The 27,523-nt window shown below is 44.1% G+C and overlaps 1 protein-coding gene across 3 annotated transcripts in view; it reads right to left on the reverse strand.

Moving 5' to 3' along the window:
- Window positions 1-3,155: 3,155 nt before the first annotated feature.
- Window positions 3,156-27,523, reverse strand: part of Lyzl4 (lysozyme like 4) — a 72,215-nt gene continuing 47,847 nt past the window's right edge. The window contains exons 1-4 of one of the 3 annotated variants that reach the window (XM_046437609.1): window positions 9,123-9,261; window positions 8,876-9,025; window positions 6,876-6,954; window positions 3,156-3,398 (exon numbers count right to left, since the gene is read on the reverse strand). In XM_046437609.1, coding sequence (XP_046293565.1) covers window positions 3,329-3,398; window positions 6,876-6,954; window positions 8,876-9,025; window positions 9,123-9,261 — 438 coding nt within the window. In that variant the 3' untranslated portion in view covers window positions 3,156-3,328. Of the gene's footprint in view, window positions 3,399-5,474; window positions 5,493-6,864; window positions 6,955-8,875; window positions 9,026-9,122; window positions 9,262-27,523 lie in introns of those variants that run through there. The other 2 variants (XR_006850274.2, XR_009226072.1) reach the window with 2 other exon arrangements.

Raw genomic sequence — 27,523 nt, forward strand, 5'->3', positions numbered from 1 at the left:
AAACTGAGCTCAGAGAGTAAAGTGGTTCAACAATAAGTGGCAGAGCCAGGAATGAGCCCTGTGGCTTTTGACTCTCCTCAACCCCGTGCTCAGACTCCCAGAGACAGATTTGTCTGGAGATACTTGGTGAAAATGCATGCTCCTGAGCCCCACTCCTGCAAACACAATTTGGCTGGTCCAGGCATGACCCAGGAATGAGCTTTTTAATGAGCTGATTTTTATTCTGACATAAATTTGGAGATGCTATAGATCACCACACTGCCCTCCCTATTGACTGACTTTGTACTGTTGAGAAAGTTCCCTCCATTTCCCAGTCTTGGGACTGAGCACCATGACAATGACCCATTGCCCTGTGCTAGTTGCCCAATATCTCTATAGTGTGACATCTTAATTAAAAAAAAAACAACTGGAAACTCAATTTTCTAGCTAATGGATGGAATGAGAGTTAACATCAACACACCTCCTTGCGTTTGAAGGGGACTATAAATAAGGTTACAGGTTCTGAGGAGACACCCATCCCATCTCCATCACTTAGCAGCATGGAGTGAAGCCAAGTTATGTAGCTCCATTTGCCCATCTATATATAGTTATAATTCATATCGATCTTGTGAGGTTGTTGCAAAATTTGGAAATATTGTATGTAAAGGTTTCTGGGTGATATTTGTAAAATTAAAATACGGTAGCTTCTGGTAATACAAATAAAATTAGCAGGAGTCATTGTTATTGGGACTTCCTAATCTAGCTTTAGCCATGCTATAAACCACATGAGGAGATATGATTCTGAGTCCTCACCACCATGGCCAGCACCAGTGGGCTTGAGAGGACAGCCCCCTGCCAGGAGCTGCCCTTGGGAAAACTCAGTGAGGTGGTTCCAATCAATACATTAACATTTGTTTTCTCCTCGAGCCTCACGCCCATGTTGACACAAGTGGCCATTAGGGGACAATGAGCAGCAGCAGAAGTAATGGGCTGGAAGGAGGCGGCAGCATGTTGGATTTGGCTCTTGAGAAGATAGCGTTTTAATCAGTCACAGGTTGTCATTCACATCTGGGTTAAAGTTGGGTTGAGATCAGGCACCTTATCACTCCTGAGACCTCCCTCAGAAACACTGCAGATTCTGAACTCAACAAAAATGTAAAAAAAAAAAAAATCACTCTCGAGATCTCAAAGGCTTCTCACTGACCCCCATAGTAAGCGCTGCCTTCAGCAGGAATTTTAATGCATGACTTATGTCATGTGGGGGGGAAATATGTCATACCCTGTCCTCTAGAGAGGACAGAAAGCCACCTAACAGCACTGGATCAAGCTGATGGAGCAATCCTGAACTTGAATAAAAGTTCTGCCCCTGAAATTGTAACTTGGAACCATTTCTTCTCCTTTCTCAAAGTGACCAAAATGCAACCAGAGAGAAGCGCAGACTTGCTTTAGGCCCTGCCTACCTGTAAGATTCCCTAACTTAGTTTATCTCCAGCTTGAAAAGAGGAACAATAAATGGTTACTTACATTATAATTTGTCCGTATAATGGGATAGTGGGTGGTCATTAATGGTGCTGGGATTCCTGGTGTCATCATGGAAAGATTAGACCATAATATATTATTAAGCAAAAAGAAAAAAAAAAAGCAAGATATAAAACTAGTTAGCAGTAGTCCATTTTTATAAGGGGAAAAATTGCATGCGTGTGCACGCACATACAGTTTAACTGTACCCATCTCTAAGTTGGGTTTGTTTTTTTTTTTTTTGACTACCAAAAAATGAGGCAAAAACTCCTGTTTCCAGTAGGGGGTGATGGTATTTTCAATTCCCTTATTTATGACTTTCGAGTTAGCTCTCCAAGTTCTCTTCATTGTTGGTATGATTTTTAAAACGTAAGAAAAGAAAAAATAAGAATAATAAAATGGCAGCACCAGACAGACACCATGGTGCTCTTTGTAATGATTTTTTAAAAGGCAACACCTAAAAATCTAACGCAGGGAGAAAGTCAAATGAAATATGGTATATTCATAGAACGGAATAGTAACTGTCAATACATTTTCATTTTAAAGACTCTGTGACAACATGAGGAGGCAGATGATGCAGACAGACCCTCTCAACACCATTCCAGTACTTTCCTTCCTGTCCAAGGACTGAACGATTAAGGATTATGTTTTCCATAGCCCATCATGGCTTGGGTCCCATGGGTGACCTGGTTCTGATAAGCAGTTGTCTCTGTGGCTGCTGCTGCAGTTACTACCAGGTCTTAGTAGGTATATCCAGAAAGCCCAAGCTGGTACATGCTGCTCCATCCTGGGCTTCTGAAATAGACCTCTTTCTGCTTAAAATTAAAAGACACAGAGGAGGAAGGCTTGTTATCATATTTGTTTTCCTTCTAAAAAGGGAGGAACAGAAGCCAGGGTGGTGGCGCAGGCCTGTAATCCCAACAGCTCTGAAAGCTGAGGCAGGAGGATTGCAAATTCAAGGCTGGTCTCAGCAACTTAGCGAGGTCCTAAGCAACTTAGCGAGGTCCTAAGCAACTTAGCGAGAACTTACTCAAAATAAAAATAATAAAAAGGGGTGGAGATGTGGCTCAATGGGTAAGTGCGCCTGTGGGTTCAATCCCTGGTACCAAAAAAAAAAAAAAAAAGTGAAAAAACAAACCTCTCATTGTTCAGAAAGTATAAAAACCTTATACAGAAAAAAAGATCAGAAACCAATGAAAACAAATTATGAGAGTGATTATTTGAGGTATCGAAATCATAGGAGAACTTTTCTCTTTTTTAATGTTTCTATAAGTTAAAAAATCATCCAATACGAGTGTTATTTACAATTATTGGAAATTTAATTTTAGAGGAAGAAAGCAACTGTCTCTTGATTTTCTCCGTAGAAGAACAAAGAGGATTTCGTGGTCTCCTCCCTGTACCTGTGTGTCCCAGGGATGGGATGGGAGGCCCTGCCTGCCCCAGCCTCTCTTCCTCTCTTCTCTGATTCCTTATTTTCCCACTGTGTCTATTCTTCTTTTCTCTATTTAATATTGGCATTTGTGGACACATCTGGTCTCCCAGAGAGTTTCCTTCCTCCAAGTCCTCCATCCGAGGTTAAATAATAAATCACGAAAAGGGCAAATCATGGTGATCACACTAAGCATCATGATACACAACTGGAGACCTTGGGCCCAAGATGAGTAACAAACTTGGTTTATTCTGTATCCCACATCCCTGAATAAAGCAAACTTTCCCCCTGTCCATCCAGAGCTGTCAAGTGGTGAGATAATATCAGGATTAAGTGAAGCGGCAAAGAGAGAAGCCTCTTCTGTCACAAGATGCAGCTTCTGAGTGTTGCAGAACCTCTGAGCTACAGCCTGCACCCATCCAGCCACCGCGACAGAGTGTCAGAAAACTGGCAGTTCCGGATCCAGTTGAGCCTACAGAAAGGAAGGTCAGGGAGAATGATCAGGAGGGAGGACTCCTTAAAGTGAGCGCTCAGGATCCCAGGATTCCCACCCCAGCCCAGTCCATTCATACTGCTTGCCTGGCCCCTGAGACACCATACCCTGACATGAAGGCTGGTGCTTCCCCTGTCCCAGGTCCATACCACTCTCACCTTGCAACTTAAGCCCCTGATGGTTTAGAGGGGCTTGAACCGTGAACCACAAAGTTCTCCTCAATCCTTCAAGGTAAGGATTAGCTTCTCTGAAATGAGCTTTAGAGAAGTTCTGACTGGTCACATGGTGTGTCCAGAACACTTGTCCTTGGGCCAGGCCCCCTTTCACCTTTCCGTGCACCTACTTCACTCCTTAAATACCTTTCAAATCCCCAATCCTCCTAGGACAAAGGAGCTGAGTTTCTCCAATCTTTTTTTTTTCCTAGTGCCCCCAAGAGTTATTGCCTCATTCTCCACCCAGTGCTAGCACCCAGCTACAGGCTAGGGAGGTACCAGCTTAGCTGCAGCTAACTCAGCCAGACAGGCCTCCAGGGGTCTTCCAGGGTAGAGGGTCCCATCCTGGAAGAAGGGAACACATCCCCCTCTCCCCACTGTAGCTATAGAGAAGAGCAGAAAACACACACACACACACACTCATTTTCAGGAACACCAAGGGCTAGACAATGCCGAAGGGACTCCTGGGACACCCAGCTCTTGATCCACTTGCCCCCTGTCTGCCCTGACCTTGAAGAGTGGCCCCCATCTGAGCTTTGGGAAAACCATGGCTGCCTATTAGCTTGATGAGAGGTCACTTCACCTGGAGCCCGAGCAAGTAAGGACCGGACATACAACAAAGATGACTTTAGCTTGTTAGCGCTTACCCCAGAAGGTCAGCCACATTTACCAATTAATTGGAAAGTCAAGACCATGTATGAAAGGTGTTTCAAGCATTCAGGGAACAGTTAACTTTAATGAGGGGACATCCACTTTAATAGGCAATCTATTCAGTTAGTGGGTATAAATGGATTAACGAATAAATGGTGTTGAGACCAATGACTGATCATTTAAAAAAATATAAAGCTGGATCCCGGCCTTTTTTATACCCAAATAAATTTCAAGGGGGCCCAGATTTTAAGCATAAAAACAAAAAATTGTTAAAATTATATTTTTAATTTATTTAAAAACAATTCAATATAGGGCTTGTTTTGTCTAGCATTGTTCTAACATAGAGGGAAATATGGCTCAATTTCTCTATAATCTTAAGAGTATGAAAAACTTTTCTAAGAAGGAAATGTCATATAAACCCAGAAGCTGCAAAAGAAAAGATTGAGGGATTTAAGTTTGTGAAATTATAAAACTCGTGTAAGTGAAAATACTATAAACAAAGTCAAAATACAAATAACAAACCTGAAAACAATGGTTCACACAGAGATGTCCCTAATTTACAAGACACAGAAAAGAGCAAATAAGAAGAAATTTGGAGGAACTTTCTTCCGAAAACAACATACCGCAGGATCCACAAGTAAATTTCATAAAACTGAACTCCTCCATAAGATATATCCAGACATGACCTCTGGAAAAAACTAAAGAGATACTTTTAGAAAGAAAGACAGCAGTTTGAATTTTAAAAAGAAGATGGATAAGTTAACAGAATTGCCAAGAAACTAAAAGTGGAGTAACCCAAATTAGACATGTATTTGTAGCAAAAAAATCATGTAACTACATAGAAATGGAAAGGAACATTCTCAATTTAACTAAGAATAGCTCAGAAAACTTAAAGCATCACATGTAATAAATGACAAAATATGAATTTCTTCCCTGTAAGATTGGGAACAAGACAAGATGTCACTATCCTCACATCTATTTTAGCATTTTCTGGAGATCCCAGCAAAAGCAATAAGTCAAGAAAAAGAAAAAAAAGGTGTTGTAGAGTCAAGTATGAAAGGGAAAGCAGTAAAATTCTTAGGGAAAAAAAGGAGAATATCGTTATGACCAAGAAATACCTGTGACAATATGAACAAATATAATGTTGAGTAAGAGAATTCAGACACAGGCCCAACCATGAACATTTTAGAAGACTCTCCTGTGTAAATACCTGGCAAAAGGGGAAATTAAGAGATGCAGTTATTTTTGGCAACAAATATACAACAGTTAGTTAATATGCTGAACTGTAAAGAGCTCTTTCAAATCAATATTGATGACTTGAGCTTTAAAAAAAAAAAGGGCAAAGGACAGGGACAGGGTAAAAAATCACAAAAGAATATCACTGTAAAAAAAACACAGGAGGAAATACCTAATGGGGTATCAATAATATATAGCCAAAAAAAAAGAATGATTATTATTCATCTTTCAAATGGCAAAGGTTTTGTGATCAGTAAAGAGGCACTTGCTAAACTCTTTACAGATATGCAAATTGGTACAAGCTTGCTAGAGAGGCATTTTACAATACACATCAGGAACCTCAAAAAAAGTAAGCTTGGAATGGAACCACATTTGACCCAGTTATCCCACCCCTCCTCATATAGTCAAAGCACTTAAAATCAGCATACTACAGTGACCTGGCCCCATCAATGTTTATAGCAGCTCAATTTACAATAGCTAAGCTATGGAACCAACCTAGGAGCCCTTCAACAGATGAATGGATAAAGAAAATGTGGTACATACACACAATGGAATATTATTTAGCCATAAAGAAGAATGAAATTATGACATTTGCCAGCAAATGGATGTAACTGGAGACTATCATGTTAAGTGAGATAAGCCAATGCCAAATGTCCTCTCTTATATGTGGATGCTGACTCACAATAGGCTGGGAGTAGGGAGAAGTGGAGGTTCACCAGATTGGACAGGGGGAATTGGAGAGAAGAGAAGGGAAATGGGATTGAGAAAGACAGTAGAATGAATCAAACATTACTTTCTATGTTCATATATGAATACATGACCAGTGAAACTCTACATCATGTACAACCACAAGAAGGGGAAGTTATATTCCATGTATGTATGATATGTCAAAATACATTCTTACGTCATGTGTAACTAAAAAGAACAAAAAAATCTTAAAAATTTTAAAAAAGCACCTCAAAAGTATTCAAAAATCTTGTAAGAATTTATAAGAAAAAAATAATCAGGGATATATATACACAGAGAATTATTTTAAAGAAAAATGAGAAATTATACCCCATCTGATTCAAATGTATTGATATGTCAAGATCATTGTACTGACATGTGTAACTAATTAAAACAAATAAAAAAATATGGAAAAAAAAGAGAGAGTTATCTTAAGTATGTTCATCCTGGCATCCTATATAATCCTGAACGAGATTTGGGGAAAATCTTGAGGCAATTTGTCAGAAAATTATTTTCCTTCCTTCTGCGGCCTTTGAGGTGGGATGAGCAATAGCCAAGACTTGGTTGAGCTCAAGATGAAAGGTAACGCATGAGAGTCATTAATAGGGGCATGTAAAGATCTGCCACTTACCACGCCCCCATTCCTTGTTTTCCTTTTACGATTTTCTTGACACACTCAATCGTCTTCTTTAAATCCGGATTCAGTAACTCTGCAGGAGAGAATATACTGGAATGACATCACACCACCATGTGACGGCTAAGTCGGAATGACGTGGGGAAGGCAGAGAGGACTCACTAGAAAGGCTTCATGTAATTCTAAGAGTCAGTCTACTTCTAGATTCTGTTTTTCAGGAAATACCAGAAGAATGTTGTCATTTTTTAAAGAGAATCCATTAGGTTTTTTCCCTTAAAAATATACATATATGTCAGCTGTCCCATGAGAATTGATGGAGTGACAGTGGCCGGCATGATAATGCCATCCACCCCCTCATGGAACCTGCAGGCTGGAGGAGAGGAGAGTCAGAGGCAGCTGTAATCCATGGAGCTGGAAGGGTGAGGCAGCTTGACGGGTGGGCAATTAACAGGGGCACGTGATTCAGACTTGAAGGGCCAGGGAAGGGTTATGGGACATCTAAAGGGGCAGGTAAGGAAAAGGGATTGAGGGAATCACCAGAGGAAAATTGTTCCAGGCACAGGAAACAGCATGTGGGAGGGGCCAGCAATGCCTCTCAGGAACCAACCTGTCTATGCACCAGTCCCTCCTTGAGGTGGAAGTCAAGACCTCCCACTTGGGACTTTTGCAATACCTGTCTTCTTGCCCATCCTTCTAGTCTCCCCTTTCCCTGAACCAGGCTCATAGTTTTTTCCTTAAACATCACTTCATCACTTGCCTCCAAGTTGCCTACAAACCAGAACCCCAAGCCCCTGGCTTAGTCCAGTGGTGCCCAGCCCCCCTCTCCACTCCATAATCTTATCCCATTGTTTTCTACAACCGTACGTTCAGGACAGGCTGAGGTGGGAGACTGACGGTGGCCTTCAGGAGTGTGCTCCACCCAGGAGACCCACAGCTTAGGGATCCTGCCCCTTGTTCAGATCATCTCCCAACCCAGATCTGCTCATCCCAAACTGCAGTCCTTAAAAGTCTCCCTGGCCCACTAGCCCATGTGCCAGCTCTCCTCTTCTGAATAAACGCCACTTTGTCAGCGCTTGCCTGTGGCATGTAGACAGACAGACAGACAGGCAGGCAGACACACTCCCTAATCTCAACTACCTCGTCCCATCCTTGAAAAAAAGGGAAGGTGTGTTCCCAAGCCCCATGCCATAGATGTGCCAGAAATGGTGCTCAGCGCTTGACATACACTGAAACGCCTAAACGCTTCATGAGGTGGGTATTATTACCATCATCTCCATTTCACAGATAACTGAGGCTCAAATCACACAACTGTAAGAGGCAGAGCCAACCTTCTGAGTGGCCTCAAAACGTGCGCTCCTTCTGTCCCCACCCTGCCTCCAGGCACAGGGCTCCTCTTGAACTGTCTGGAGTGCTTGGCACAGGCTCTTGTCCCTCTAGGTGAATCCTAATTGGCTGTGGTTACAAATTCCCAGGGAAAACTGCTTCCCTCTCTGTCTAGAATGTCCTCACTTCCAGGACTTTATCCTGATAGTGCAGTCATCTGGCTTCGTGGCCTGGTGTGGAGGTCTCCAATGTACGTCCTTACCTGGATGCACAGTGACCACTAAACCTATGCTCTAGGCAGCATCCGTCTCCCCTAAGAACAGAATAATGGTCAAGTGTGGGTGACATCAGGCCCACAGGGAACCCTCTGCTCCCTCCCTTCAGTCTTGGGTGGGCTCCAATACCTCCGCACTCCTCTATGCAGCAGTTTCTCTTCCCATAGGATGTGGGTCTCCATCTTTCCATCCCAGCTAGCTGCCTGACTCACCTGGTCCTTTCTCACCATCCACCCTGGCAAGGCAATGCCCAGCCTCCCCGTGGTGGATATGGCCTAACCCAGAACCCTCCTGCTGCCTCCTCCCAGCATGTGAACTCTGGTCATCAAGAAGGCCAACCTCCAAGTGTGACCCCGCAGCCCCCAGAGCGCCAGCATGGACTGAAAAGAAGTGACCTACCAGAACAGGACACACCACAGAGATTCTTGCCATGGTCACACCACAGGTCCTCACGGATCTGAAAGAGGCCAAAGCCAGTGTGGCCTGTAATCTCATTCTCATACACAGCCGAGGGGTTGAACTTGCTCTCATAATAAGCCAGGCAAACCCCTAAGATGGAATAGAATGTGTGGTCTGAGGAGCTGGGAATACCTGGGCAGGGAATGGAGGGAAAGGAGGACAGAGGGGGATCGGGGATCCTACTCACAGTTTTCAAGTTTGTAACCTTCAAAATAATCCAGGCCTCCTCTGAAGAGCATCTCAGCCACAGTGCAACGCCCCAAGACGCGAGCACCACTTGGAACCATGAGGTAGCCAAGGAGGAAGAGCATCACGGATGCCTTCATCTTCTCCTGGCTCCCGGTAGCCCCGCACAACAGAAGCCAAGAAAGTGGGTGGAGTCTCAGGTAATTTCCTACCAAGATCACTAGGACACTGTTCCTCCAAGGAGACGAAGGGCACTGGGCCGAGAAAGGAGTGTACAATTCGGTGTGTTAAAAAAAAAAAAAAACTCTCCTGACCTTCCCTTCTTCTATCCTGATTCTCTGCCTCGTGTCACTACAAGCCTGGGGCACTTGAGGCTCTGCCTCTTCTCCTTATTTGACCCCCTATTTTCTAAAGAAACTGCACCCTTGAAGTCTCCCCTCCTCCCTGATTCGTTCCCTCAAACAAACCCACTGACTTCTTCTTGGGCTGTGTCTCACTCCCTTCACTCCAACATCAGATACAGTGGCTTCTTTCTTCCCCTTTATGGTAAAAGTCATCAAACACAGTTTGGCAAACAGAAAAAGAGAAAAGAAGACCATATATCATGATTCCACCATTGGCACTCAAACACTTCTGCCATGTTGAATTTGTTTCGCGGATGCCTTTTAGCTCTAAATATGTCCCCAAGTTGTGGTCTTACTCTCTGCACAGTCGTTTCCCCAGATTTTTTTTTTTTCAAACCAGACTCCACCGAGCTCTTTCCTGACTGTCTACAGAAGGAGACCCATCAAGATGCAGCCCAGACCCGTCCCTTATTAGCTGGGAAACTCTAGATGACTCACTGACTTCTTAGGTCTTTGCTTCCTCATCTCCAGAATGGGGTCATTTGTAGGGTGCCTTGGAGAATTGACTCTTTCTGGAGACGGGTATGAGGATTGAACTCAGGGGCATTTGACCACTGAGCCACATCCCCAGCCCTATTTTATATTTTATAGAGAGATAGAGTCTCACTGAGTTGCTTAGCACCTTACTTTTGCTGAGGCTGGCTTTGAACTCATGATCCTCCTGCCTCTGTCTCCCAATCTGCTGGGATTACAGACGTGCACCACAGTGCCTGGTGAGAATTGACTCTGAGTTTAGCGTTCTCCATTTCTGTTGCCACCACCTAATCCTATCATCTTATCACTGCACATTGAGTTGCAGGCAGCCTTCTGGTCTCCATGCCTTGGGGTCAACTCATGCTGCTGGTGTTTTCTACCACAACTGAGGGATGTTCTCAAAACACATCACTTAGGGAACGTTGCTAGTTCCCTCTTCCTTATCACACTTGGTTTCCAAACCCTCTACCACCAGGCTTTTCCCTGCTCACCCTCTATCAGGAGGAACCAATTCAGACAACCCAGAATTCTCACTATGCTCCCTCTTTGCACCTCTCGGCACCACTCCCCATTGGCCCTGCACCTGCCAGGTCTTACCTGGTGCCCTCATGCTTGGTTCTTCCCTATCCACACGGCCCTACCTTACTCTGCCTTTCCCTACCCAAATGTTGCTCCTGTTCTGGTTCCCACTCCACATGCCTACTCCTTGAAGGCTGATGGATCTTTTGTGAAAGTTCCCTTTCTCCTCTGAGCCCCTATTTTCTGCAGTCCATTCTATGACATCTAGCAGATGATTGACCTGTTTTGTGTTGTGTCCCTTTCCTCACACAAGATGTAATTGGAAGGCTGAGCATAGTGGCACATCTATAATACCAGCAGCTCAGGAGGCTGAGGCAGGAGGATAGCGAGTTCAAAGCCAGCCTCAGCAACAATGAGGTGCTAAGCAACTCAGTGAGACCCTATCTCTAAATAAAATACAAAATAAGGCTGGGAATGTGGCTCAGTGGTGGAGCACCCCTGATATCCAAAATGAAAAAGAAAAAGAAGCAATTGGAAACTCCCCCTCGGCCCCTAACACTTTTTCAATATCTATAAATTGGACAATCAGTTGCACGTCCTGTTTGTCACTATCCAAAAACACGAGTGCATGCCTTTGGGTTGCATTCACCCACACAGGGGTCCTCAGCCTTGGCACTTGCACTGGAAAATTCCTTGTTCTTGGGATTGACCTATGCGTTGGAGTTCTTTAGGAGCACACCTGGCTTCCAGATGCCAGTAGCTCCCTTCCCTCAATGTGACAAACACAATGTCCTCTGAGGGCTAAAATTGCTTCCTATTGAGAACAGGGAAATCTCCAATATGGGTAAAAGTTAGAAATGAGTACATTCATAAGCAATACAAGCTGTGCTTGCAACTATTTGCTTCAAGCTGCGTAGCTGGGTGCAGGCGTGGTCACCACACCAGCTGCTCTCTGGAGGAGGGTCTGGCATCTGTGAGCCCAGACTTGGCACTCAGATTGCCTGGGGCCAAATCCCAGCTTTTCCTCTCAGCAGTGGGGATGTCAGCTGATCCCAGCAGTGATCTCAGACAAGTTCCTCAACCTCTCTGTCTCTTAACTTTCTCATGCATGACAGTTTAAAATAGTGCTTTCCTAATTGTGTTGAAGAGCAAATGAGTTAAATACACAGAGCACTAGATATCCTGTGGACATTAGCTTTTTCTGAGCCCTGTTTGCACCCCATGTTATTAGTGAACTGAATTTCGATGCATGTGGGAAAAGGCTGTTTGCATTTCCCAACAGAGCAAACAATATTTTCTGCCAATATTGTCTGTCTCCCACAAGGCAGGCCCCATCTCAACTCATAAAAGGCATGCTGAGTCCTCTCTCTTTCCTCTTCCTCAGCAGTCAATCCAAAAGAGAGTCTTGTGGTGTTCTTCCAAAACCTATCCACTTTTCACTACCCCTTCTGCCACCATCCTGGTCCGAACCACCACCATCTCTGACTAACTGGAGGTTTCCAAACTATACTCCTCCACCACGTTCTTCCTTCTTCCCCTAAACCCAGTCTCCAGGTAGCAGCTCAAAGGCCTTCTTAAAAACATGTACCCAGAGCCCAGCATGGTGGCACATGTAATCCCAGCTATTTAGGAGGTTGAGGCAGGAGGATGGCAAGGTAAGGCCAGCCTCAGAAACTTAACAACACCCTGTCTCAAAATAAAATTAAATCAGTGGTAGAATGTCCTGGGATTCAAACCCCCAGTACCAGGGATGGAGAGTAGGGTACACATATCCAATCATATTACTTAATTCCAGTGGATTCCCCTGTATTTTAAACAGAATCAAAAAACTCTTCCACCTGGCTGACAAGCCCCTTCTTGATCTAACCCCCAAGCAGCTCTCCAGCCTGACTCCACACTACTCCCCTTTGTTTGCCTTCACTCCACTTCCTGTCCTTGAACAGGCCAATCTCCCTCCACCACGGGTACTTTGCACCAGCTGTTCCTCCTGCCTAGAACATGATTCCTCCAACCACTACAAGGCTTGATTTTTTTCTTCGCCTGCTCTCAACTTAAATGGTTCACCACTACCAAGAGAATTTCTAGACCCCTGCACCATCACAGAAGAAGGTTTCAATTTTCTCTGTGATGTTATCAGTAATGACCTTGTTCACTTGCCTGTTGCCTGTCTTCCATACCAGAGTGCAACAACCAGGTCTGTTTTGTTTTCTGTTTTATACCCAGAACTTATGGCCTAGCGCTCAGTGACTTTTCGTTGAATGAATGAATCCACAAATGACTCTTTCAAACGAAATCATCATCGGATGAGTAAAAAAAGTGAATTTTCTGACAAGTGTCTCCTCTAGATGGGAATCATCTTACCTGTCCCAGCTCCTGCCCACTATATACTCATTTACCAGTCCACCAGTGTTTCCAAAGGCCCTCGGTGCCCCGAGCAGGAGGGAAAGAGTAGCCACTGCAGCAACTTTAATGTTGATTGCAGGGAATTCGCTCTACCTACACTGGGTTCCCTGAAATTTTCAGATAGCACTTTTTTAATAATACACCCAAGAGCATTTGAACCATTGGTCCTTCTTTATGACTGACTGTTCTAGAATTTTTTTCTATGACATCAGTTCAATACAACAGAATATTCTGAAAAAAAGAGAAGTCTGTCACTACCATATTGTACTGGTTTTCAATTGCTGCTGTAACAAACAACCAGGCTGAAACAACACAGGTCAATTATCTTACAGTTCTGCCACCCAGAAGCCTAACATGGGTCTCACAATGCTAAAAATCAAGGTGTGGGCAGGGTCGGGCTCCTTCCTGGCATCTCTAGGGAAGCCCCCATTCTCTTGTTCATTGCATTGAATGGCAGAATAAAGGCCCTTGCAGCTGTAGGGCTGAGATCCCTGTTTCCTTGCTGGCTGTCACCTGAGGGCCATGCATAGCTACTGGGAGCTATCTGCACTTCCTAACTTTGCTTCCTTTCTTCTGTCTTCAGAGTCAGCACGAGTGGACCTCTCTTCCATCTAAATGGCACCGGTTTATTCTTCTGACTTCTCGCCCACTCACAGGGACTCATTTGATTCCATTGGTCACCAGATTCCAGGATAATCTCTACATCTCAAGGACCTTAACCTCAACCACAAAGTCCCTTTTGCCAATAACTATTCAGAGGTTCCAGGGCTTGGGGCATGGACACTGTTGAGCAACCAGGGCTTCACCAGCTACAGGATTCTCCTGGGCCCCTATAGGATTCCTTCTGGGTGGAACAGGGAAGAAGCCTTTCTCACAGTGGGCCCATAGTCAAGGACATGCTCTTTGGGACCTGGGTAACTTCATTTGTGACATGGGTGATCAGACTGGGTTATCTTTAAGATCCTCCAAGCTCCAGAAGTCAGGATATGTTGAGGTGATTAGGGGTAAACTGGCCTTTTGAAAGCCAAAAGTGCATCTTGGTGACTTAATTAATATTGGCAATTTATTGATTGATTTAAATGATATAGTGAAGGATTCTAAGAGAAAAACTTATTCTACATTTACTCCTTCAGCAAAAACTTTTTCATAATTCGCCTTTGTCAAGTATCTCAAAGAACTCTACTTGGTTTTGATTATTACTGAAACTTTAGAGACCAACACGTATTTGTCTGGGATGGTTGGTCCCCTTACCTTAAGTTTTATATTCCTATAATTTACAGATGCGTACTGATGGTACATCTCTACTTCCTTTAACCTTTCAACTGAATTTGCAAAAACTCACCAGTACTATTCACTACCTAGAACATTTTTCTACTTTATGTACTTTTTAATAGCTTTTTAAAGATAATCCTGAATGATTATGCCTTCCAGAAAAACTTTAGTCAAGAGGGATTCTTTTGACTTAATAGGCACTCCACAGAAGAAATATGATTCCCCTTGGGACATTGGGAAAATGGAGAAACTTTGATTGGGCAAAGGGGAGAGATGGTGGCAGAAAAGATGATAGAATGAGATGGACATCATTACCCTAGGTACATGTATGACTGCACATAGGGTGTGATTCTACATCATGTACAACCAGAGAAACGAAAAGCTGTGCTCCATTTGTATACAATGAATCAGAATGTATTCTGCTGTCATATATACCTAATTAGAACAAATAAATTTTTTAAAAATGTTCAACATCTCTAGCAATTAGAGAAATGCAAATTAAACACTACACTGAGATTTTATCTCACTCCATTCAGAATGGCAATTATCAAGAATACTAGTAACAATAAATGTTGGCGAAGATGTGGGGGAAAAGACACACTCAAACATTGTTGGTGGGACTGCAAATTGGTGGAACCACTCTGGAAAGCAGTATGGAATCCTCAGAAAACTTGGAATGGAACCACCATTTGACCCAGTTATCCCACTTCTTAGTATGTACCCAAAAGGACTTAAAATCAGCATACTATAGTGACACAGCCACGTCCGTGTTGATAGCAGCACAACTCACAATAGTTAAACTATGGAACCAACCTAGGTGCCCTTCAACAGATGAATGGATAAAGAAAATGTGGTACATATACACAATGGAACATTACCCAGCCATAAAGAGAAATAAAATTATGGCATTTGCTGGTAAATGGATGGAACTGGAGATGATCGTGCTAAGTGAAATAAGCCAATTCCAAAAAAAACAAAGGCTGAATGTTCTCTCTGATGTGTGGATGCTAACTCACAATAAAGGGGATGAGGGAATAGGGAAGTATAGAAGTACTTAGGATTAGACAAAGGAGAATGAAGAGGAGGGACAGGGGATGGGAATAGGAAAGATAGTAGAATGAATTGAACATAACTTTTCTATGTTCATATATGAACACATAACCAGTATAACTCCACAACATATACAACCACAAGAATGGGAAGTTATACTCCATGTATGTATGATATATCAAAATACATTCTACTGTCATGTATAACTAAAAGTAACAGTTTTTTTAAAAAGTAGCCATAGAGAATGGCAATGATTTTTTAAAACAATGGTGAGATTGTCTCTCTGTCTCTTCTCCCAAGTCAGAGGAAGAGATCATAGGTCCTTCCCTTCGGGGCTGGCCTGATTTCTAGACCTCCTCTGCCTTCCCCACACCCCAGTGCTGTGAGTGCAGATGTCCATTCCTGTGAAGGACTTTGGTGTGTGCACTGGACTGAGGAAGGGGGTCACTGGTGTACACTGGAAGCACAAAGCATGTATCGTTACAGAGGCTGAAGCAAAGAGGCCATGGAATGAATGGTGCAGGGCTGGACTTGGCAAACTACGGCCCACAAGCCAAATCTAGGCAGCTGACTATTTTTACAAACAGTTTTGTATGAGAGCAGTCACATCTAATCAATTACATATCACCGAATTGGGTCATAATAGCAGAGTTGAGGAGACAGATACTGAGAGGTCTGCAACATCTAAAGTGCTTATGATCCAGCCCTTTACCAAAAACAAACAAACAAACAAACAAACCACAACAAAAAAAAACTGACCCCCTTGAGCATGGACTTGACTATACTGATGTGATTCTAGGTTTATACCAATGAGCTGTGTGACCTAGGGAAGTTACTCCTCTCTGTGCCTCCATTTCTTCATCTATAAGATGGGTTGTAGTGAGGCTAAAATAAGACAATGTGCACAAAGCTCAGAGCCACTAGAGAATGGGGGCCAACAAGAGGGAACTTCCGCAAGTGTTCATATTCATTTTGGTGGGGTCCAACCCTAGGCAACTGTAATTACTCAGGGTGAAGTTCTTAGCTAACTCCCTTTTCTTTCCAGGAGGATGCTCAGATGAACTGGGAACAAAAGTCCCCATCTTTCCTTGCTTTGGGCCTGAAAGAATCTGGAGTTCAGGCTCATTCCTGATGAGAACTGGGGCCCCTGGCTTTAGGGGAATCTTTTGGAAAACTCCAGATGTAGGTGGGGTACGAGAGAAGGGTCAGCTGGAGGCTGATTGACAGAGAACCAATATGTCTCCACAGAAACTGGCCAATCGGGAAGCATCTTATCTGCACAACTCCCGTCTCTGGAAAGATTTTTCAAAACAGAAACACCCTATTCATCCACTGAGGGAGATTGAGAAAAAAAAAAAAAAGGCCACCGTTGTGCTCTGTATCTTTCCCCTTCACCATCAAGCCATGTTGTCTAGTTCCCCATCCCTTACTTGGGTTGACCTTGGGTCTTGCTTCTGACCAACACATCAATTCATATGACACAACTTGATTAGGAAGGGAACAAAACAGAACAGATATCTGGGGAAAAGTCTGATCTCAAAGCTCTCAGGGTTATATCCGAAATTATATCGAATATTGTAAAGGCAGCACATTTAATAAGCCTTGAACAGATGCTGCTCAGTGATGTCCATGCTGATCTCCTACCTCTAAGCTTTCCTGGGAAATACCAGAGGACAGACTACTGTCAGTCACCAAACCCCTGGCTGTTCATCTTCCGTTCCCCAGGCTTGGGCACCCAAGGGAACACACCATGAGGCTAATGATTTAGCCTCTTTGGTCCTGAGTCCTCCAGTAAAATTCAGGGGATCCCACCCCTCACAGGGGGAGAGCATCTGAATATGCATGAAGGCTGCCTTTAGCTCCAGAATACAGAGATGAAGGCAAAAAGGCACTCTGCCAGTGGTTCTGCCATAGCTTTGGAATTCTGTTCTGTTTTAAAATTATTTGTCAGCTATAATTCAACAGTGAGATAGATTTAGCTAGTTCAAGTCCCAAGTCCCTTTCAGAAGCCAGAAGTCCTGAACTGGGGCCGGACTTCTGAACTTGGAGATGAGTAGCAGCCCAGAACCTTTGAGTCTCACTGTTCTCCTGGGGCTAAGGATCCTCGGTTTGCCCCAGCCCTTGGCCCTCACTGGACGACTCAGGCACCTTCCCTAACAGATGGATCTCCATCTGCTCTGCAGAGATCCTCAGATACCACACTCTATAATTACACTTGTATCTGTGTCAATATCTGCATCTCTGTCTCTATGGTGTCTGCAAAAAAAATGCCTGGCATCAAGAAAGAATGGTGGCTGGCCAATCCCACATGGGCCTCTGGAAGACATTCAGAAACCTCTGAGATACAAGTCCACCTTAAAAACATTCTAGTTTACCTGCTTTCAAAGTTGTCTCTTGCTGTGAAGCTATTAATAAAAGCAATATCATGCAGAAAACTTTACTCCTGACTCACCTTCCGTTTTGTCCTTTCTAAGTGGCCCTAGGGGCCATATCAAGGCTCAAGATAAGGCATCCATCATGATATTCATACATCTGCACAAGACAATAACAAGGCCAGGACCAAAATTCAGGGCTTCATTTTTGGTCAGTCAGTCAAAGCCACTCTTACCTAAAAGAGTCCCAATACTGCTTATGCATAGGACAGAGACCCTTTGGGTGGTATCCAGCCCAGTTCTGACCAGGAAAATGGAAAGGGATGTGTGCTGTGAGAGGGGGCTCTGGCAATCATTTCCTCCCTTGTCAAGGAGAGACAAGGAAGAGGGGACTGTTTTAGGCCACCTCTCTCCTTCCTTCTCATCTGTGCAAGGTCTGATGTTTGGAGTGGCTACTGTCATTTCTTGACCCCGAGGGGCCCTGAGGATGACACTGGCACCAGTTCAGAGCCTGACGTTGCTGACCCCTGAATCCATATCAGCAGCCCCCACCTCAAAACTTCCTTTGCAAGGAAGATAAAGCTCTGTGGTCGTGAGCGCCTGTGGTCACATATTGTTCCTAACGTAGGCAAGGGTTTTCTGTGTAAATCTGCCACACACTCATTTTCAAATCCAGGCATTCTTAGCTGTGGCGCTGCTTGCCTGGTTTAAAAATATTCAACTGGCATCAGAAAGAAAGCAGCCCCACTCAATGTATTCATTGTCTGAGGGAAAGTGTGTTCACAGCCCTGACAAAGGCCAGGTAAAGGCGGAGGGAAGTGGAGGTGCCCGTCTGTTGTGAATACTCTTCTTGTTACCTCCCTCGGCTACCCACAGTGCATTGCAAGGATGGAGAAAGAGATCAGGCTGTGCAGAGAGAAATATTGTGCAGGGAGCAGGCAGGGGACCCGTCACGATCCAATCCGTATGTCCCAGCATGGTGGCAGGCAGGAATGCCATTCCTAGTCCTGGGCAGCTGGTGACCCCACATCACAAAGGGGATAAGAAAAACCAGCAGGACCACCCCACCACAAAGGACTCTCCAAGATGAAAGGCTGGAAGACCCTGAGGCATCAGGCACGAGAAAGGAAAGGATGTCACCCCGGGCCTATGTGGCTGTAGCAGGGTGATCCATTGTCCCTATTTATCTGGGACTCAGGGTTTTGTCAGGGTGTTGGACAGAAATGTCTTGGTTTTGGAGCCCATAGAAAGGAGTCACATGAACACATGAGATCTACCCAAGGTAGAGCCCCCACACTCCTCCCATGGGGGACATAAGTTGGGGACAAGCCTAGCCTGTGGCTTGAGAGATTCAGCTGAGTTGCCTTGAGTCACTCTTGGGGTCTAAGTCAATGGAAAGCAATGAGTGAATGACTTCATTGGAGTAATTTCTTGCATGTATCTAAAAGTTCTGTTCCTACACAATTATTCTCCATCGACTACAGTGTAAATTCCATCCGTTGGCCAACTCGGGTGATCCTCTGCCTCCTACTGTGAGTCCCCATGGAGTGAAGAAAACACATCTGAGGCTGTGAATCAAAAAGTAGCTAGGCACCGTGGTGCATACCTGCAATCCCAGCGGCTCTGGGGGCTGAAGCATGAAGGATTGCAAGTTCAAAGCCAGCCTCAGCAACTTAGTGAGGCCCTAAGCAAGACCTTGTTTCTAAATAAAATATAAAAAGAGGCTGGGGATGTGTCTCAGTGGGTAAGTGCCCCTGGGTTCATTCCCTGGTACACACACACACACACACACACACACAAAGTCACATTTACACCCATTTCATACTTTTACCTTTAATTTGAAGAGTTAATGTGTGCATAGAAAAGATGAGTTACAGTCTAGGCTTTGTGCCCAGTGTCACAGACGAGGGACCCATGGAGTGCCATGGAGATACTATGTGGCATTGAGCTGGTGATGACCTTTCCTGTTGTCCAGGCTCCAGAAGCATGTTCCATGTGGGTCTCCTTTTATGCTCCTGATAGTCCTGAGAAGTGGGTACTTTTACCACCCTCATTTTACAGGAAGACAATACTTGCAGGACCTAGGTAAGCTCACACAGGAAAGTAATGGATCCTAACTCTGACTCCTGAAGTTAAAAACCCACACCCTGCTACTTTTGTGTTCTAGGATAGGTCCTAGTGCTGCTTCTTCACAGCTGTGTGACCTAGGACAAAAAAAAAAAAAATCAGTCTCTAAACCTCAGTGACTCTATGTGCAAAATGGGTGGAAGTAGTGCTAATCTCATCCATTTGTGTGGCAAGTTCCTAGTCCATAATAAGCTGTCCATGAATGCAAAAGAGAAGGAGAGAAATATACAGGAATGTAGCACAGAGGTGGCATGGGCAGGCCAGGCTGGCAAGTGGGGAAGAGCTAGTGGGCAGAGGCTGAAGGCTGTGAGGGTCAGAGGTTCTTTACCCTGACTGCACATCAAAATCACCTGAGAAGTCACACCCAAACCAGCTAAACCTGAATATGTTAGAGTGGGACACAACCATCAGTACTCCTATAACTAACTTCCCAGGTGACTCCAATGTGCTGCCAGTTTGGAAAGTCACTGACCTAGCCCTTTGCTATTAGGCATGTTGACCTTGTAGGAGCATCACTGTCAACCGGGATCTTGTTAACATGCAGAATCTCAGGCCCCATCCCAGATGTGCTGAATCAGATCCGTGTGCACCAAAGTCTAAGCATCCCCGGACGAGCCTTTGAGTCATATAGATGAGGAAAATAAGCAAAATGCCAAGCAGGATTTGAACCTAATTAAAATCCAAAGTGCAGGCTGAAGGGGAAATGAGGGGCGGCTATTTACCAGGATCGCTTACGGGTAACCTCATCTCCTGGCAAACACAAAGGGCAAGGGCAGTAGGTCTCCGTGTGTTTCAACTTCAATGAATCTGTGATTGTGGATGTTCAGGAAGTCAGGGATTCTGCCGGCTGCGCTATGTTTGCTCACCCGCCACTGTATCAGCCAGAAAACTAACATCATCTGGTATCGACAATGCACACACTGGACCCTGGCCTGGGATTCGCAGAAAAATATCAGCCTTGGAATTATTATAAGGAAACAATTCCCAGAGGGCCTTTCTTACCCAGAATGAGCAGGTCTTTGAGCCTGGGCAAACAGATGCTGCTGAGGTAGGCTCCAAGGTGAGCTGAGCAGCCAGGACAGGAGCTGGCCCTCTGTGGACAAAGTGAAAGGCTAAACAATCCTTAGAGTGCTATTTCTCCACTGGAAAGATGCTCTGGAAGTCTCCTCAAAACACAGATTGCTGGGTCCCACCTCCAGAGCTTCTGACTCAACCAATCTGGAGATTCAATGACAAGCCCTGTTATGATCCTTAGGCATCACTTCATCTCAGGAGTTGGCAACGCCAGCACTTTGCAGCCCCAGCCACGGAGCTTTCTTGGAAGCTTTCTAGAATCTGGAGACATGACATCAACTAAATTCTTAGCAGCATTTACTCTCTCTAGTAATCCCAGTGGGCCCACCACCATTGGCAAAAGGCAGTTAAAGAGCAAATTCTACATCCAATATGGAAAGCTTTCAAGAAAACAGGACATATATGAAGTCTCAAGTTTTAGAAAAGCAATTCAGTCTGGTTATCTGTCCACCATTAACTCGGAATAGCCAACTCTTTTGGGTCATGGACCCCTCTGACAATCTAATCAAAGTTATGGATCATCTCCTTAGGAAGTGGATAAAAACACAATCTGTGCTTACAACTTCAGAGAATCTGTAGAGCCCTGAATGAACCCCTTCCTTGAACCTATCCCAGAGTTTCCTAGGTAAGACTAAAATGGGATTCTCCTGACAAAATCCATATCTCATAGTACTGAGATTTGAGCCCAAGGGTGCTCTACCACTGAGCTACATCGCCAATCGTTTTGTTTTGTTTTGTTTTAGACAAGATCTTGATAAGTTGACCAGACTGGTCTCAAACTTGCAATCCTCCTGCCTCAGCCTTCCCAAGTCACTGGGATTATAGACATACACCTCAGTGCCTGGTCACTATCCCTGTTTCTTTTAGCATCTACCAACTTTCAGCCCCTGTGCTCAAGGTTGGAGCAGGTGCCTTAGAGCTGAGCCAGTTGGTGGATCTTATTTCCCTGGCTAAAGTGGTTAACTCAAGAATAGGCGCACAACCCACTTGGAACCAATATGACTCTGTGAAAATTAAATGAAGACTCTCACTGATTCCTAGTCAAGCCACAGGAGTTAGGAGCTGGCAACTGCCACATTGGGACTCCAGAGGAGAGCCTGTGAGAACAGATTCAACACAAAGTAGAGCTCAGAAATGGAGAGAGAATCCAGGTCCTGAACACAGCATGTTTGCCCTGGAGTACCGTCAGATCTGCCCCTGGACAATTTAGCAAATAAATATTATGAGCCCATGCTCTAAGCAGCTTGGGTCCCTTGCAGTAAAAAGCACTTCAGTGAATAAATCTTCATTAATACATTGGATGTTTTGATGGTCTTTCCAGCAGCTGCCAACTAAACAAATAATGTCACTATATGAATGTTCTTCATCATCTTTTCAGTTTCAGTTAATCTCTTCATTCCTACAGTGAAGCCTCTGCTTTAACTCCAGACGCTTTATAAATAAACCCCTTTTGAAACAAAGATCCTTCACTCATTTCTATTAGTGATGTTTATCATGTACACAAAGTTGTAAATCTTGATATCATGTCATATTGCAATAAGTGAAGCATGTGAATCTGATCAAAACAGCCTGGCCTGAGGTCAAAATTTGGGGGAAACTACTTAACAGCACAAGTATTCTGAAACCAAACAATTAAATGCTATCGTTGTGATTAAAATGCAATTTTAATTAAGAGAATTCTTGGGCCTCAAGGATATATATAGTCATTTTTTCAGGCTACATATTATTGATTTCTGACATGCCAGAGCAAGAAAAATCTTCTGCCTGCTAGATTCCAGGATTAGGTGAATTCCCTATAGGCAATAATTTGGTCTCTGCAGTCAGATTTGGATAAAATCCTGGTTCTTCCACATATTAAATCATGCTGCCTCTGTGTATTCACTTCCTCCTTCATAAAAATGGGTGTATTTGCCAGGTGCAGTGGGGCATGAGTGTAATCCCAGCAACTCAGGAGGCTGAGTTAGGAGGATCGCAAGTTCAAGGTCAGTCTCAGCAATTTAGCTAAGTAACTTAGCGAGACCCTATCTCAAAATAAAAAATTCTAAAAAGGGCTGTGTCTTAGTTGGAGAGAGCTCCTGGGTTCTATCCCTGATAGAAAAAAAAAGTCAGGGGGTGCATTCATACCTCTCCTGCTAAACTATTAGAATTTGAGAGCAAAGACTTGAGTGAAGCAGGGGAGTAAGACCCTCCGATGTAGAGTTCAGGCTCAGCTCTTTGCCACCCATAAATACAATCCCAAAAGTATAAGGGATGTACTTATTGTTGTGAAACTTATAGAAGGAAAAATGTGTCATGCTTCCTCTGTATGTATCTTAATTAGGGTAACTGAAAAGTTGGGGGAAAGTTTGAGCTGACAAATGAAGAATGATAGGATCAGAACATCACCAGTTTGCAACCCCTGATGAACTAGTGGATTTGGGCATCGAGCATCAAGCAGCTGCTCTCATTCCAGAAAGTGTGTGCCTGCTAATAGAAGGACACAGCACCCCCTGATAACACTGAACCAGAATCTGGTCAAACCACTATCAAACCACCAATTTTCAAAAACTACAAGGGGTAAAGGAACTGTTATATATCATCGTATTTATGCTCCACAACATCAGGACCACAAGAACTCTACAGATGAACAACATAGTTTTTCTTCAACACAAACATTTAAAAAACAAATAAAAGATCAAAAGGTAATCTACTGGTTAAAACATATATAACAATCAAATTTAATACATGGACCTTATGTGGATCTTAACTGAAATGAACCGACTGTAAAATAAATTTGAGGTGATCTGAATCCAAATACTGACTATATACAATAAGGAATTTTTAAATTTTAGATGCAATAATGGTATTCTTTTTTTTTTTTTTTTTTTTTTTTTTTTTTTGGTACCAGGAATTGAACCCATTTTTTCCCTGAAACATCCCTGGGCTCCCAAGGTTAGAACAGTTCTAACTGGAAAGACTCATAGAGTTGTTTCAAAGCCAACTTGGTCCTCCAGAGGTTGTCCACTCTTACCACCAGGATGGAGGCCTCACTGCCTCCACCTCCTGGGTTTCCATATAGAGTCCCCCAAGGCCTTTGGTGTCCCATGTGAGCCTTGTTGAGTGACTTGCCTCTTTCCTCCATACACTCCTTATCACCTGTTTCCTTTACTCCCTTCCTGACTCCTCCCTGTCCTGTTCCCTTCTACCACTCTGTCCTAAAGAAACATCTGATAAACCACAAAGGTCAACTCCAAAATGGTGAGTGCTCTAGCCACATGGCTTCTTCCCCATTTTCAGATTTGGGGACAGGGACAAGTTTCACTCCTCCACTCTTGCCATGAAGACATTAGCAATGAACTTTGTTCCATGAGGCCCCCGTTTATGTTTGGTATCCTCCAGTTGCTATAATTATCTGTGAGCTTCTGAGGCCCAGGCTTAGGTGGTTCAATTCTCTGTGTGGCTTCCACCAGGAACTCAAGGTTCGCAGTGTTCAATCAGTGAATGGCTACGTACTGAACAGATGGAAAAGTGTTTAATGTCTCCTCCACAGCCCACGTTGAGTGGCCCTTCTCTGTGTACTCCTGTTGCCATCCATTTCCCCTGTTCCTACCTCCCAGCTTGAGCAGCAAAAAGTCTTGCTGTTTTGCTAACAGAGAGATCATCAGGGAAGGATTCCTGCTCGTGAGCTTCTCTTAAGGCAAACTCAAAAAGAACAGGAGAGTGAAGTAAGGCTGAGCACGTCTTCCATCGCCGGCGAGTGTTACTGCTCAGATTTCATAGCTCTTACACATAAATAGCAGGAACACAGGGAAAGCAAAACTGACGGCCATGTGGAGAGAGAAACAACCACAAAGCGTGTATTTAAAAAAGACAGACATAAGCCTGGTGAGGGAAGGGAGGGAGGGGAGGACAGAAATCACAGGAATTCTAGGCTTTCTCAAAAACATGATGTAGCAATTAAAACAAGTAAGAATGGGTTGCAGGAACAGCCTTGACAGCTCACACTAAAGCAGAAATGAGGTGGGGTGGGGAGAGATGAGAAAAGAACAGAAACCATCTGAGACACAAAAACATAAGGTAAAATGGGTTTGACCCAAAAGAAAGGCACAAAAGATATTTTTCAGTCAGTTCAGAGGATTCTGAATTTGACAAAAGGAAGGGTAAAGAGAGAAGGCTGGTCTTTCAGGCAGGCACCTCCCATCTAAAAGGCCTGCCAGGGGACCGCCAGGAATGTTCGGACCTGAACCTGCTGTCCTGCAGAGCAATCGGGATCCCTAAGTGGGTTCCCAGCTGTTATCCTGAGTGCTGGCAGCAAACTCTCCAGGGGAGACTGTCCCCCCCTGCCTGCCCCTTCACAGGACCTGCCTCCACCCACAATGACCTGCCAGGAAACTCCACCTGGTTCTAACAGCCCTTTCATTCTGAACCCTAGGATCCTGCCATGCCTTTCCAATCCTCTGTTCACCCATCTCCATCTTTAACCATATGATAATAGGATGTGAGGATTTGGAATGGGGGCTGGTCTTCAAAAGTTGTCTTCAGAGCTGGGCACTATGGCACATGCCTGTAATCCCAGGTCTTGGGAGGCTAAGGCAGGAGGATTGAGAGTTCAAAGCCAACCTCAGCAAAGGCGAGGTGCTGAGCAACTTGGTGACACCCTTTCTCTAAATAAGATACAAAATAAGGCTGGGGATGTGGCTCAGTGGTTGAGTGTCCCAGAGTTCAGTCCCCAGTACAAAAAAAAAAAGTCATCTTCAGTTTAGACAATAGAAATCCTGCTGAAATGCAGGTTCTGAGTCACAGGTCCAGAGTGGAACCTGGAAGTCTATATTTTGTTTCTCAAATGCCCAAGTGATGTGGATGCTGCTTCTCCTAAGATCATGCTTAGAAAGTAAGACTCTAGACCTAGCTGTCTGATACGGCAGACAAGCCAGATTAAATAGTTTGAAATTTAGCTTCTCCATCACACCAGCCACATTTCGAGTGCTCAATGGCCACCGTATTGAACGAAACAATATAGAACATCTTCATCATCACAAAACATTCATTTGAACAGCATAGAAGGATCAATGGCCCCCTGAAACAGGCTGAATATTTGTGCCCCCCTGAAATTCATATATTAAATCCTAACCCCCAACATAATAGTATTAGGAGATGGGGCTGTTGGGTGGTTCCACTCTCATGAAAGGAATTAGTACCTTCACAAAACAGACCCAGAGAGCTCTCCAGCCCTCTTTTCACCATGTGAGGATATAGTAAGAAGTTGTCAGTCTGCAACCTGAAAGAAGTACTCACCAAAATTACCCTCCTGGCACGCTGATCCTATACTTCCAATCTCTAGAACCATGAGAAATAAATTTCTGCTGCTTCTAAGCCATCTGGTCTAAGTGCTTTGTTATAGCAGCCCAAACTAAGACAATTCCTCAAGAAGAAATCCTTGCTCTTCCTTGTTGGATGGAGTTCCCCAGAGTTCCTGCCTGAGGGATCCTGGGATTTTCATGACCACAATGTGTTGCTAGCTGGGCTCATTTTGTTCTACCTCATGCCCAGTTCATTTTTTGGTTTTGCTCACAACCAGTCATTCCTATTTTGAAGATGGAAAGGTGTCTCAGCCACAGCATATTAGTTAACTCTAACTATTAGCACATGGTAATCATCTCACAATCTCAATGACAACCTGGCAAAAAGGCTCATTTATTGCTAAAAGTAGTTATTATTCAAGGCTTCTGGCTCCTATAGTATTTGATTCATGAATCTACGAAAATCAAGAAATAAGGACTTCTTATTTTATGGGTTTATCTATCCTTTCACCAGAGAAAACAAAAGAGAAACGATCCCTCCCGTGAGGCATTTGGCAAATGGCTATGTGGGTCAGTTTTATGTCCAGGTCTGTGGGGAGGAAGATAAGGGGCCTTCCCTCTTTCTAAAAGGCACATTGAAGATTCTCAGTCATGTACCAGAGTAATGGCTCATATGGACTTTGTTCTTGAATAATGGAAAGAATGCATGTGTTGGAGGCATGAATCACAGTGCATGAATTTAGGTAGTGAGGTAATGTAACTATCTTCATTATTTTATGAGTCCTCATAATTTTTTCCAATAAGTCCTGTACTAGGATGTGCCTTCCAGATCTCCCTTTTGGAGTAAACAAATTTTTGTCCCAGCTGCTTGGAGTGCTGCTGTCAGAAAGCCCTCAGCTGTCTGATCCTTTGGGGATTGGCTTAGGTGAAGGGAGCCTCCATACCCAAGGTTATGTTCCTGTTTCCTGGGGCTGCATCCAAGATCTGATCAGTACAGGAGCATTTACCACCCTTGCCCCAAGTCAGAACAGCTTTGCAGGTCCATCTCAGCTCCAGAGCTGCCTGTAGGGTTGGCTGATGTCTTCATTAGGACTCCATTGCCCCTCAAGTTGTTTCTCTGCCCAGGTCTGGAGTTGGTCCCAAGAGCACATCCTAAAAGAATATCCTGCAAGCTAATCTCCATCTCAGAATCTGATGCTCAGGAACCCAACCTGCAAAAGGACCCATTCCATTGTCCCAGGTTGTGCCTAATGTCAGGGGCTTGCATAAACCCAAAGCATCAAGGTTAGAGTGTAATGGTGGGATCTGGGAAGAATGATGATGTAGTTTTTTGATACTGCTGAACTACACTAATATCACTGAGATGACCAGCATCCCATCTGGTCCTCAGAGCTCTTTCCACACTGTTCCCTGCTAAGTATCCCCTGA

The sequence above is a fragment of the Marmota monax genome, unplaced genomic scaffold, assembly GCF_021218885.2.
Source record: "Marmota monax isolate L192 unplaced genomic scaffold, Marmota_monax_Labrador192_F-V1.1 WCK01_AAM20220418_F8-fsc00021, whole genome shotgun sequence".
NCBI classification, from domain to species: domain Eukaryota; kingdom Metazoa; phylum Chordata; class Mammalia; order Rodentia; family Sciuridae; genus Marmota; species Marmota monax.